Source organism: Eucyclogobius newberryi, unplaced genomic scaffold (genome assembly GCF_026437365.1).
Source record: "Eucyclogobius newberryi isolate DKJ021-1_F unplaced genomic scaffold, fEucNew1.0.hap1 SCAF_6, whole genome shotgun sequence".
NCBI lineage: Eukaryota > Metazoa > Chordata > Actinopteri > Gobiiformes > Gobiidae > Eucyclogobius > Eucyclogobius newberryi.
In genome coordinates this window covers 17,706,746-17,721,523 of record NW_027316278.1, presented here as the reverse complement: position 1 = coordinate 17,721,523, position 14,778 = coordinate 17,706,746, and the positions used below count along the sequence as shown (strand labels likewise).

The 14,778-nt window shown below is 38.3% G+C and overlaps 1 protein-coding gene across 14 annotated transcripts in view; it reads right to left on the bottom strand.

The window, feature by feature from the left end:
* trpm3 (transient receptor potential cation channel, subfamily M, member 3) overlaps positions 1 to 14,778 on the bottom strand; it is a 105,009-nt gene that overhangs the window by 14,811 nt on the left and 75,420 nt on the right. For 7 of the 14 annotated variants that reach the window (XM_072434154.1, XM_072434151.1, XM_072434157.1 and 4 more), the window contains exons 8-16: positions 13,993 to 14,116; positions 8,940 to 9,012; positions 6,442 to 6,542; positions 5,940 to 6,074; positions 4,908 to 4,958; positions 3,014 to 3,049; positions 2,715 to 2,855; positions 2,129 to 2,158; positions 66 to 358 (exon numbers count right to left, since the gene is read on the bottom strand). In XM_072434154.1, the coding sequence (XP_072290255.1) occupies positions 66 to 358; positions 2,129 to 2,158; positions 2,715 to 2,855; positions 3,014 to 3,049; positions 4,908 to 4,958; positions 5,940 to 6,074; positions 6,442 to 6,542; positions 8,940 to 9,012; positions 13,993 to 14,116 (984 nt within the window). The remainder of the gene's footprint in view (positions 1 to 65; positions 359 to 2,128; positions 2,159 to 2,714; positions 2,856 to 3,013; positions 3,050 to 4,907; positions 4,959 to 5,939; positions 6,075 to 6,441; positions 6,543 to 8,939; positions 9,013 to 13,992; positions 14,117 to 14,778) is intronic. The other 7 variants (XM_072434153.1, XM_072434160.1, XM_072434155.1 and 4 more) reach the window with 1 other exon arrangement.

Sequence of the window (14,778 nt, the reverse complement as noted above, 5' to 3'; positions counted from 1 at the left end):
TTCTGAAAAGCTGCCATTAATTAGTAAATGCAAAATGTCAATGGACCGGCTCAGTTGTGTCCCACCTGGAGTTGTGGTTCAGTTCTTGGGAGATGTCATCCACCATATCGTTCTCGGACGCCTCATGTGCCATAGCTTTACACAACTTGCACGCTACCAGAGCCTTGGCCATTGCCTCTTCCCCATGCTGCCAGAAGAACAGCGCCATCTTCTGTCTCTTCATGAGCACTGCCCACACCATAAGCTCATGAAAGGGGAATGGGAAGTGATTGATTTCAGGGTCGTCCAAATCAATGTCCACCTCTTCCTCGCGCTTTCGCGTTGTTTTCTGTCGGCCTCTACGAATGGGCATGTCATCCTGATGAACACACAGTATGAATTGAAAAATAGGCTTATGTAAACTAAATTAGATATCAGCCTCCTTTTTATGATATTTTACAATAACTACCTAATTTTGTTTTTAGTACACTGAAGAAAAATGTAGGACAATAAATATTCCTACTCTTTTCATGTCATGATAAAGTATAATGATGAGTATACACTGTGTGACAACTAAACAATATTCCTATTTGTGATGGGCGTATCGATACCAAATATCAATACATAAAGTCTGACCATATATATATCGAACACTATCGATATTTGTGCAAAACATTGAGACTGAAAATGCCTCCTTTTTTTTTAAATACATTTTAAATAAAAGAAAATAATCATAGCAAATGTAAAAAGATTAACATTTATAGTAAGATATAGTAGGAAGAATTTAAATGCATTTACTATATAGATAATAATATCGATAACGCAATACTTGCCATTGTATTTACTTGGCATTTAATTGATTTTTAATTCACAGATCGCTACCGTTAATTATTTAATTTCACTAGCACCGCCTTATTTTTACACATAAATACAAACTTTTTATTTTCAAACTGTCACAATGTACCCTACATTTAGCACCAGTAACACAGCAGACGTGACAACAATATAGTATATGACACCAAGGAAAAAAAAGCGGAACAAAAAACGTGGGCTGTATTTCAAAAGACTTGCTCATAAAGGGACTGATATCTTTGGATGTTAGATATAAATACTGCGGTGGACTGAGGAGCCACACTGTGATAAAAGCTTTATGATGTGGATGCTTCAAGGAGCGTACACATAACATCTTCTATGTAGTCCCTTTAGGTCAGTCATTACCTATTCACTCAACTAGAACTGAGCTACTCTGGCATGTAGCCTCGCGTCACTGTCTGAAGCCATTAAGACATAGTTTTCCATCTGACATTAATCTGTAGCATAATATCAGTTATGACACAGACGGTGCTAAATATATAAGTGTGTGGATTTATTTTGGGACAATAGAGTTTCTTTACATTTTTCTAATGTCTATTACTATGTCGGTCCAGGCTTTGATTGTTGGTTCAGTTTGTGTCATCTATTTTTTTGATGGTGGGCTGATGCCTGAAGTATGCTCCAAAGGAACCCATTTATAGACTCGATGGCAGGAGTTTTGAGGCCCAAATACAAAAGCCCAAAGTTCTGAAGTCAAGTGGGATGCTAATGCCAAAAACAATGCGCAGGGCTTTAATAATCTCAGCACCAATGATTCTGAACAGTCAGTCCCAAAACACATGGAAATGCTGGGCCACTTGGCAGCCACAGTTTCTCCAGCAACAAGTAATTCCCTAACCTTGTCAGCAAGAGGAATTATCGTGATTTTTATGGAACTCATTTGAGTGCCACAAATATCAATCTGAAGTGAGCCAGGTTAGTACTGCTCTGAGCGCTTTCTGACATGGTGTTATCAAATATAGTAACACACAGAACAGAATCCTTTCCAAAAATGTGATTTTGTGGCCCTCCATTGAGATGTACATATACTGTATGTTCTCAGGGAATAGAGAGTTCCTAATCCATAGTGAAAAACACAAGGGATGTTGAAATCTTCATGAATAAACAATTTAAGAATACTTCCTAACAACAGTTTTTATTTAGCAAGAGTTGACATGACGTAATTTGACAACTCTTTAAATCAAATTCTACTATTTTCTGAAGTACATTGTTTAGTTCAATTATAGTTACTAGTATAAATACAAGTGTAACTAGGACACAGAAAAAAACAACTTACCTCCATTCCTAGCAGCTTTAGGGCTTTAGGCTGAAAAGACAAGAATACAGACAACGTGTAGAGTAATGTAATCTTTGAAAACTGGGACGTTGACACACGGAAATATATAACATTTTACAGTTTACACCACAAACTCCAAGCAGCATTTTGTGTGTGTTTCCTATTGAAGGTATAATGCAATGATGGCATTCATACATACATTAATATGTTTGCATGTGCACACGTATTAAGGAAAAGCACATTTGTACTGGTACTGTGTATCTATATTAAAGCAGGGCATGTATGAATTATGCATTCATGAGCCATCATCTGAGATGGTAAAAATAGCCCAGGCCTCCTGTGGGGATTTGGATATCTGCATCTATTGCAAGGCTTTGTTCATAGTTAACGTGTGTCTGTGTGCAAGAAAACATATGTGCACACACGGCACAAACGGCATATAGTCTTCAGGTCTCTACATGTGATCTCATGTTGCATGAGCTGACTTTATCAAGCCTTAAGCACCTGAACAAAATGTGACTAAATGCTGAAATAAAATCAAAATGCCAGCTAGAAATGATCTGCTCATTATTATCCTTCCACTTACTCTTTTTGGGCCAAACAGGTTGTGGTATAGCGTCCTGAACCTCTTCCTGGTGTAATTACAACGATAAGCCCCGCCCATCAGATATTCAATGACCAATCCAATGTCGATGAGGCTGATGCGGTAGTCTGGAGGCAGGTTTCCCTGGAAAAAAAAAAATAATAAGGAGAATATTACTGACAGCAGTCTCAGGCAAGGGATTAAACTCAGGAAAGCCAAAGAGGAACGAACAGTTATACACAGATACAAATCCAAATCAAACTGTTCTTGGCTATGAAAGAAAACATCATTATCGCATTCACCTTGAAGTAGATCCAACTGAACCCTGGATATTCCCGCTTGAAAAAAACACACAATATCAGTGAATAAATGAGACAGTATAAGGAAGATCGTGAGGGAGATGGACCACACCCAGATTTACCAATATCACTCTTTTCCAGACTCAAGTTTTTTCAAAACTTGTTATGTTACTGAACTATGTGCAGAAAGTCTCACACAAGTTTCTAAAGTCAAAAGTTTGTAAGACCGTCAATATGAAGAGATTGAGTATATCCTTATTTTAGATGTTCTTGACTTATTGATTATGGCATGTCTTTTTTGTGGTTGTATTATTGAGTTTTAAAAAGTATTTCAACATGTTGTTTTAAAAGTTAAGTTATAAAACATACAATTTTAAACCACAGGTTTAGTAGATAAAAAAAACAGATCTATTGTATTTTATTTTACCGTAATACTGATATAAATCTAGTTTACCGGTATTATTATTTTTTATAACTGTATTTGTTCTTCTAGTCGGCTGCATGTCTGTGACAAAAATAATTTCCCCCTGGGTAAGTAATTCTGATTCTGATTCTAACTCATATTATCATTACGTCACCTCTGTACATCCTTCTATTCCCTCATGCAGTATATATAATACTTTGATCTGTCCACAAACCCCAAGGTCCTATGACCTTTTATGTGAAAGAACAAGAGAATGATAAAACATAGAAAGAATTGTAATGGAATTTGACTTAGATTTTTCCTTTGATTCTGTAAAGAAACATGGCTTTCATCAGCCGTTTGCAGGTATAGTAACTGTGAAAAATAATGCAGTTGGAAAGGAAAAGGGTCTACATTTCTTGCCAAGATAGCCATTTCTTATTGTTAATTGCCTCGATAAACACGTTCAAAGACAATGCGTTGTAGTCAGCATAGTCCTTTTAAACTCCATTTGACAGTAAAAAGGGGCTAATAAATGTTTACAACTTTTGAGGGAAAATAAACCCTTTTAATTCTAAAACAAAGTTTTAGCTTACTCACTATTTTGAAAAGAAAAAAGAAAAAAAGAAAACAAGTTACTCACATACAAAACACAAACCAATTATATTAAAGCAACAGGCAGCTGTGTGAGTGCAGTGTCCGACTGGTGAGTCAAGAATTACTTTTGTTTCAGATTAAATAACTACAGAAAGTTGCGCCGAATTTTTGTCAATAAAGCTGAGTCTTATTTTTTCAGAAAAGCTATTTTTGTTTTGCAGCAGTCTACAATCCAATCTCTGGGTATTTCCTACTCAGCATTTGTATTGAGCAAGATCTGATAAGACCTGGATGTTACCCTCCAAACCTGCTTGCAGCGAACACCTTTGTGTTTGAACCACATCAACTATAACTCAAAAAACCAAGAGGCAATGTAAGATGACATGAACATGGGTAAATCAAATTAGCCATCTACGCAACACAATCAGCTATAGACTTACTATAGCAAGTACACAAAGCTCTGAGGATGGTGCTGCTACGCCATGCAATACCAAATGTTTTTAGTGTATGTATTTTTGTATCAATCTCAAGAAAGAACCGGACGATAGCAATTTTCAAATTGAGGCAAATTTATGTTGTTTGTGAGAACAACATCAACCTCACAACAGATCCATTAGTTCACTTAATATGGTACTCTGTGAAGGAAACAGTGTAACAAAAACAATGTACAGAAAGAATGGGGTAATTTGCAGCAGCTCTACAGATGAGGGTCGTGCACAGCTTTAAACAGCCACTGCAGCCTGTAACTCCAGCTGAAAAAGAAAAGCGAGCTTCTACTGCACTTACACCAACAAAATAAAACCCACAGCAACAAAGCAACATCAACTCTACTGTGTTATGCCACTATAACACACGCAGAAGTTATCATTCCCAGACTGACAACACTAATGTACATACCTTTTTGACATCCCTGACAAGGTGGTACAGCGTGTTGGATGGCCCGTGTCTCTGGTAAAACACAAAACAATACAACACAAATGGTTAGCCGTTAGCGTTTATCAACACAGTAAGATCTGTGCATGTATATTTGACTAAGACTTATTTTATTTATTTCATGCTTCAGGGCAACCCACTTTCGATTGTGTGAAATTTTCACACCATAGACACAAATCCCCTCAGGGCCATGAATGGTGAGAAGCCATTCCTTATTCAACCAACAAAGAGAGGCAGTAACGGAAGAATGACAGAAAAATATATCCTCTTCTTTAAACAATATCAAGCCTGTCACGATAACTACTATATTGACTTCGTTGAATAAATAATTCAATTCAATTTATTTTTGTAACGCCCAAAATCACAACAGTAGTTGCCTCGAAGGGGCAACATAACAGTGGGAACACTATACTTTGGGGCATGATATTTAAATTGTCTTTACACTAGTGGGGAAGGAAGTGTAGAGGCTTTCAGTCTGCTTTTTATTTGTTGCAACTCATGCCTTTCAGCGTTACTGTACATTTTAATAAAAGGTTTACAGGCCTAATCCAGCTTTGTGTCAGTGGCATACAATCTTTTAAATATTGCTGTTTATCGAGATTTTTTTTGTAGCAATATATTAAGCATAACATTTTCTATGTTTAGATCTACATGTTTCTAGTATGTGACCAGCTTACAATACAGGAAACTTGATGGGATAGTGAATTACAAGTTCAAGTATAGTCACAATTATTTTTATGTTGATGCTTATGAATCACAATAATCAATTAATTAATTACCAAATAATCTTGTGTAATTGAAATGTGTTGCTTGTATCGAGCAAAATCGAGGAATGTCTATCGTGAATATTCAAAAAACATTGATATTTCTTCACACAATAATGGTAGCACTAACATTTGTTGTGATGACAGTCGTTATATACAGTTTTCTGTTTATTTTATCTCAGTATATAGGTTTGCTGATACGTGTAAGGGAACAATATTGTTATGTCATTACCGTGTTGTAAAGCTCCTCTAGTCTGGAAAGGGTTAGAAAACGGTGCACACTGACTCCATTTTCAATTAAGAGTTTGACAAAGTCCACTCTGTCAAGAACTAAGGCATCCAGCATCGCTTGCTCCAGAGATCCAACCTGTATGAATAGAATAAAAGACACGGTAAATAATGCACAGTGAACACAGTCTCTGCAGAGGTTTTCATAATTCATACAGTAGAGGAGAGGGCTATGGGAACAGGATTTTTTTCACTTCTTTATTTGGTAATATCACAACAATTCTACTTTGTTACACGTTGATCAATACATAACCTGCCAACCTTATTATGATCATATCTGTCATTGCCGAACAGATTGTTAGATAACTTATTATATTGTAGATTCCATGCATTAAAATCCAAATCATACAGATCATAAGATACAATTTCATGATCAACTGTAACGTCGCAAAAGGCAAATAGTGTAGAGAACAATTTGGACTCAACAAGTTCATTCTTTTCCTTACAGGCCATTGCTGTCCATAGATGAAGATTTGACTGCGAGCGATGTCCACCCGGTTCCAAGCCAAAGCTAAACTCAACTGATCAGGCGCGGAGGCATTGGCACCTGGGAAAGATAAGGCCATCAATAGTGTGATTAGACTCTTAAACGTGTTAAAATCATGTGCAAGAAGAAGAAAACATGCTCTGCTGCCAACAAAAACTAATCAGACACCCACTAGGAGGAGTGCAAAAAGTATGTGGGAGGGGGAAGAGGTTTGTCTTTGCCTTTAGAGAAATCTGGACTAATGTGAAGTAGAATAATCCTTAGTAGTAGACATTTTAATAAGTGCCCTGGTATCACTTCCTCTCTTAGGCCCTCAACATTAATGTGGCTTAATGGTGTGAGTTCAGACAGCCACGTTGGAAAGATTGAGAACGAACTAATAAGAGCTGTGTAGATAGATATACAGCGCTCTATTAAAAGGAGAGTGTGGTCTTGTGTTATCTTACATTCGGGGCGTGCTGTGAGCTCGTTTAGGGACTGAGGGTGGGGACTTTATGCGGCAGCTGTTCTCATCTTATTGACTACCTATGACGGGCCATTAATTAGCTTTGCGTGTTGGTAGTTTGTTTCCTTCCTGCTCTTACACTGCCTCCTCTCCGAGTTCTATTCTGCTCTGCAACGTTGAGCTGCAGGCAGTGGCTTGGTTCTTCAGCAAAGAAGTCTAATCCAGTGTTTTAAAAGGCTCTCAGGCAGGATGCTACTGATTTTATTCTACACTAAAAGCCTTAAAGTGTCTCATTGAGGCAGTCAGAGAAGGCCTCATGCAGTTTACGTTTAAAAGAAACATTTATCTTCCCTTTTCTCCGCCTCAACTGCATTCAGCTTCTTCTTCCTCCCCTCATTTATCTAAATGTCATGCCAGGCAAAAATCAAAAAGGGCAAGAAAAACAGAGTGCGAAAAAGACCCTGGAAGTCACATGACCAATGAGATAGAAATAAGAATGTACAGACTACGCAACAGAAACAGTTTCTTCAAAAAAGACATTGTTGTACAAAAGGGCAATTAAGTCAGGCAGACAGGCTGCTGCACATACATAATGCAAGGAAATGTTACTCTCTAAGTAGGCACAAGAGTTGCCCTTTCCCCACAGAAAATGAGCATAACTGCAGCACTCTTCCACAAGTGACAGATGTGCGCAGTTTGAAGACGAAGCAGCTTTTTTCCTCATTGATTTCGATACTTCATGGCAAGATAATATAAAACTGCTAATTCAACCGCATTTTGTAGTTAATAGTAATTTCTCATACTTTCAAAAGTGTCACTGTGAGTGTTTACAAATGCTAGAAAGACCTGTCAGGCAATAATTCTTGTTAAGCATTAACACAAGATCAATGTCACTGTCTAGTCTGGCTTTCTGTCCACATGCACAGGTATGTGTGGTGGACGTTTGAAAGCGCCGGGTTGAACGCGGCATTGCCTGAAGAGCTAAATGCAATAGTGGTCAATATGAGCCACTGAAAAACCAATCAAAGGAATGGATCTTGGGCAGGGCCGGAGATGAAAGGGGAACAGTGAAGCGTAACATCGCAGGAAGCATTGGTCGAGTTTAATTACAATGTCTAAACTTTTAAACTAGTTCAATATGGGGGACTATATATCAATTTGTCATGTAAGAAGATTCATAGTGTTCTGCTTTAGATGAAAAAAAATGATGGATTAGGTTTCCAAATTGTATTAAAACTATCTACAGTGTGACGGATTTCAAACTTTCACAATGACATTTAAAAAGCTACAAAACCTAAATAATTTATTGTATTGCAGAACCAGGTTCACATTTTGTTTTTGAAAATGGTTGCGTACATAATATAACGCTAAATAAAAGTTGATGTGATAAAATGAGCGACATGTTTTATTTGTTACCGCTAGTCAGTAATCAGTCATCTGTAGAAACAGATTTAATGAGCAGCTGTGTTCCTGATGCGAAATGAAAATGCTCCAGGTGCTGTTGCGAGCTTGATGCATACTCAAACACTTACCTGATTTCAAACTTGACAAAAGTGAACTTGAAATAGGTGTTAAAATGTTGTGTAGAATATATATATAGTGTACCAGGGTTGCCATGTCATTGGCATTTGTGACTGTATTTGTATGGCCTAATATCACAGCAGCAATCCCAAAGACAGAACAGCATTAGCATGAACTAAACCAATTAGTTACAGAAAAAAATTGTTGTATCCGGGTTGGATTGTCCCCAGACTTTGTATCATCCTTCCGATGTCACATGGGACTGTTTAATGGTTGGCTTAGATCTATTGTATATGTATTCCTTGATGTTATTTGCAAAGCACTAAAGTTGGACCAAAAATACATACCGCCTTTGTGCTCGATACTGAACGTGGGCCAGTAAAAGTTTCAAATCTACAGAACTAAATAACAACATCCCTGGAGATATAGCGATATGGGAGCCATTGCAGCCATGTGGCAGTCCTCAAACAGACACACACATACACACTCACCTTTGAGTAATGCAGTAAGGATGGCCAGGTCGATGTCCTGATGACCTTCTGACCCCATTCGGAAAACTGTTATCTGACACATTGTAAGACAAACAGAAAGACCAATTGAAACAAATTAAACAATACAGTATTTGTACCTCTGTCTCAATGGGATGTTTCATTCAAAAAAAGAAAATTATGCAGGAAATTAGTCTTTCCTGAATATGCATATGCACAATATTGATTGAATGTCCCTCCAAAAAAAAGTACAGAAAAGTTGTAAAAATGTGTGCACACTATTTGATCAGTCCAAAGGTGCAAACATTGGGATCTGCACAAATGTGGACAAACGCATCCAATTAATACACCACTACGAGTTAGAAAATATATATTTCATTAGGCTGTATAATTCCAAAGCCGGTTAAGACAGCACGCAGACTGACATTTTGGATGTAATTTGTGCCATGTGTGTAATGGCTCTTGAGGATCAAAGCCACAGAGCAAGGAGGGCACCGTGAGCTATGGCACAGCTTTGGTGGATAATCTTTCTGATGTAAAGAAGCTTGTGTGGCATTGCAGAAGTGACATATGTATACATGAGCACAAAGGCTTGTACGCTCGTGCATGCGCGAAGGGCACCTTGTGAGAACCGTGTACGGAGGATGCGTGTTCTGAATGCCCAACGAGCACTTCTCTAATCTTAACATCCACACATCCATCTACTCCCACCTTCCTCTCCTCCCTGCAGCTCATCTTTCCCTCTAAATGGCTTCATTTTGTGTAACTCCAGGAATCTGTGGGATTTGCTGCAGCTGCATGCGCCCTCGGGAATGTTGCAACATTGTGGGATAACCCTCCTCTTCCACACATTCCTTACATCACAATGTAAAAGTGTTATAGTTTCCACTGATGATTCAGTCTCTGTCATGATGCTCATTCATCTGTTGTAAATCATATGTCGATGATACATTGGCTCCGCCCCCACAGATTAACGAGACCACGAGATCATCTCATATCTTCCTTCAGTTTCATGCATTGCAAAATCAATCACTAATAGCATCGGGTGTGTGGAGTTAGATGTGTGTGTAGCCACGTGTGTAATAAGGCGGTCTTTCCCCAGGTGAAATAGAGGTGCGATGGGATATGAAAATATCGACTGAGATTTCTTATGAGCACACAGACCAATAAGTGTATTGTGCAGTGGGTAATTTCTTCTGTATTTTGGACTTTAGTCACACTGTGCCAGTGGCTAGATTAGTCTTTGGTAGAATGCCTCGGCTTTCATTCTAATTGATGTTAACAACACATTTAGGGAGGCATCTGTTTAGCACTCGTGCAATAACATGATCTAACCAAGTCCATGTGCTTTCAAGCATGAGTAAATGACTCAGCTTTGGAGAGTAAAATGAATTTGAGCTGAGATGTCTTAAATGTTTTAGCAAGAAAACCATAAATAAATAAGACGTTAACTATAATACAAAAGCTACACAAAATATCATATGACTAAGATGATGTCATTGATGTCATTTCAAATGCAAAGCAAATGCCAACTTTACAATAGTTTTGGAGCAGACACAATAATCTTTACTACATGTGATTTATCAGTGAACGTTTATTTATTTTTTTATTTGAAATGGACCAGAGCATATCATTTAACATGATTACATGTGTATATGTCAGATCGAGCCATATGGGCTAGAAGAGGTTAATTGTAAGTCACATATCCTTTTTGTATCCTAGTAAACGGTATTTAAAATAGTATAGTGATATAGCTACCTACAGAAAACAGCCCTTACAATTAGATACACTCTATAGTACAGCATACAGTACGCTTCCACATCGACTGAGGTCTTGGCTGTATCAGGACAAGATGGATGGAGATGCAGTGGAGGAGAGTAATGATTACAGCAGGTGTTGTCTTTTGTTTCTCTCTCTCCCTTCAGGTCCGCTCACCTTTACCTCCAGCACTATCCGTTTGCACCTCATCCCACAGCCTCACTCCCGCCTCCAGACGCTAATCTAGCAACAGCCTCCCACTGCTACATGCATCACCGCCTTGTCCTCCCCCACTTCCTCTCTTCCTAAGCCGTATCCCCAAGGTGACCCTTTGGAATAGTGCAACCTGTTTTGAACGAGCCTCTACAGCAGCATAGGCAGAGCAACCAAATCACTATGACAATAAAGGGCTACTAATTTAATCCCAATGACCGTTCAGGGACTCATTACCAGAGAGAGCAAACACTGAGCTTGTGCGCCATCGCTTTTGTCCCAGCAAACATGCAAGATGCTCATCACGAGTGTTCGAAGGCCTATTCTATATCAGGACTTGCACTTTTACAACCCCATTTAGCAACGGAAGACCAAAAACACAGCAGGATTTAATGTCACCATACTGTGCCTGTTTAACCAATGGAAAACAGAGCAGGAAGGAGGTGGAAGGGAAAGTCAGATCATGTGCACATTTGCCAGAAAGAAGGAACTCCATGCTTAAAGGAATGGGAAAGTGGTCTTCACGCAGCAATGAGCCACACAGATTAGAAAACATTCATCTTCATTTAACAGGCGTGGACTCATGCTGCGACATGCGCGTACACAAGGCACACGTCTTCTACACGCAGGGGAGCAGCTTCTGTGGTCCAAGTGTTGAGTGCCGTGAATGCTATAATTAAAAAAAACACAGTGCTAATCATGTCGTGTGCATGAAATAGATATGACCATTAAATATTAAGAAGATGTTGGAGAATAAATGTGCCCCTTCTTTTTCTTCCTGTAACTCTTGTGCTGAAATGTGTTGTTTAAATCCAAATAATCTGCTTTATCTTGGTTCTTTTACGCTGCGCCCTCCTTCCCAGCCCTCCTTCGCTCATGGTCCATTTAAGTCACTTGTTCTCTTCCTCATCTTCCTCCTACTCCTTCTTAGTCTCTGTTGACGGGAGGCGGGGGAACACAGTGGGTCTGCAGTACCTCCTCCATATTTAATCCAAATTAAACACATAAAGACAATTGCCAGCTGAATAATTCAAACACAAATGGGGGATCCTGTCACAAGGTGAAGCAACGTGAGGAAATTAAGAGATGGGCTGCACAAATAAAGTTTAACGTTAACGGTGGTCATATTGTGTCCCATGGGAATAAACAGTTGCGAGTATGACAAACACAGAAAAGGAAGCAGGAAAATAACTGAAGCGCAACACGTCTGCATGAATAAACCAACATGCTGAAAATAAGGAAATAAAGCCACCAGCTCCTCCACTTTGCCTCTCAAGAACACAGATAAACACAACACTTCTCCTCTTCACTCTTCTTTTCATGAGCTCAGGTGATTTAAGATATACCAGCCCTTGGATAATCTTCAAAAACATTCACTGCAAAATAATTATGTGGTTTAAAACAAACAAGTCATGTTCATCTAATTTGTCTAAATGTTCTGTACATAATAAGCAGACTGTGTTCAGCTAGTTGCTAATTGTAGGTCATAATCCAGGGGTGGAAGAAGAGCTCAATTCTGTTACTTGAGTAAAAAGTACAGATACAGTAACAATAAAATTACTCAAGTAAAACAAAACAATCACATGGAAAAATCCACTAAATCGATAGATGTGGCAGAAGCAGAGGTAATTCCACAACTGTTACCTAGCAACCATACTGTAAACAAGGGCAAAAACCCATATCAATTACACAACAGTTATGATTTGACAAATAGTAATAAGTAATATGTATGTCTTTCTACAACTACTTCTGTTAAAACAAACTGATGCTAACAATTTGAGCCTTGTCAATAGACACAACCCTCATTGATCAATATCATCAATATTGATAAGAATATAGTGGCAAAAACACATTTACACGCACAATTATGTAGTGTATATATTAACATTTGTTCTGTTGTATCAAAATAATAATGTAAAGAGGAATACAAACTCCCCTAAGAATGGTGACAAATGTTTGAGGGAAAAAAAAATAGCCATGACATGACATTGCACATCAGGTTTTTTGCCTTTTCGCCATAAATGTGCACAGGCAAAAGGAGGCAATTTAAACACTGTCAGTTTTACCACTTCTCCAAATGAACCATTGTTTGTTTCTGGGTGCAAGCTCCTATGGTGCTTTTCAGAAAACTCAAAGTAAAGAATAAAAATGTCAAAACAATTGTGGACAGCGCTTCAGTCACCATCATCTTGTCTTTAGAACAGCCCTGCAGGGTCCAAACAGTGTGCTTGTCTACATGGACACGATAATGAGAAAATAAATGCTTTCAAACTGTATAATAGATTGTTATCATAGAATAGATCTCCATTTGAAGAGCAGTGTTCTCTAAAAGAAGAGGAGGAAAACCTTGTCCACTCCAGAGGAACAAGCTATCATCTATTAAATGTACAACAAATGGCCAAAAGGCAAAACTCATTTTAAAAAACAGTGCTGGTTAGCAGAAGAGCTAAGAAGCAATTACTGCAGCAAGCTGTTTATCTGGCTAACGTGGTGAGCGTAACAGAGACGTGTTCCTCATCTCTAGGGCAGAGCGTTTTATGTGCAGATTGCATGCTGAAATGGCACTTTCAGTCTCATGTCCACAAATGTGTCGACAGCCTATACTAGAGTAATCTGTGAAGCGTGATTAACTCATGCAGAGTAAACGGCAAACACATTTATGAAAATGCACACATGGTGACATATAAAACATCCACTTCCACCATAAGATGCTGGTTGTTACTTAAAAGCCTTGGGTCTAGTCCCTGAGGAACACGTGTGTCAGTGCTGTGTTTGGAACGACATGAGTCCTCTTTTTTGATTGCACAATCTCAAGGTGAAGGTCACCTCAATACATTTACATGGAGTTAACATCATATATTATTCATGAGATGGTTTAGTAGTTGGTTCAATATAAATATAATTATGACAAAGCTCCATTTTGACAATCAATTCATTAAGGGAATAAAAACACAAACAGCATATTTATAGAGCCTACTGTAGTCAGTAATAGTATGTATAATCTTGAATATGTTTCTTTCATATCAAATAATCTACAATGGAGTAGTGTCTTGTTAATTAGCATCACATACGAGTGCACACTCACCAACTCCTTCTTCTTCATGCACTCCATGAGGATGATGAACAGATGCTGTGCCTGTGTGCGGCTGTAGGTGAAAGTCTTCTGGATGGTCACCAGTAACTGGTCTCTTAGAGATTCGTTAATTATCCTGGAGCAGTAGAGATGTGAGAAGATGAAACCAGAGCCCGGGAGCCAGATAAGCCAGGAACCAGAAATAGAAACAAAGTTTAGAGAAAAAAGAGTTTGTCCAGGACCACTGCATCTAATGTATGATGACCACATTTAAGTTGGTTTTCTTGATCTTGTTTTCACAGTGGAAACTAGTTTCATTAATTCAATTGTACTCAAACTGATGAAAGTACTACACTTGACTATACATTCTGAGTGAACACAATACACATCTGATTGGCAATCAAATGAATTATAAAACATTGAAGAACTATAAGCTTTTGGCACTAAACCAACAGAATAATAAAAGTATACGGTGCATCAGAAATCTATTCACAGCGCTTCACTTTTTCCACATTACACATAAACTCCAAGTTACTGCCTTATTCCCAAAAGCATTAAATACATTATTTGCCTCAATATTCTACAAACAATACCCCATAAGGACAACTTGAAAGAAGATTGTTTAAAAAAAGAAGCACTTGTACAGAAACATTCACAGTGGTTGCCATGTCACTGTCAAAATTGAGCTCAGGTACATTTGTTTTTACACTGATCATCCTTGAGATGCTTCTACACCTTGTCTTGAGTCCACTTGTGGTAAATTCAGTTGGTTGGACATGATTTGGAAAAGCACACGTC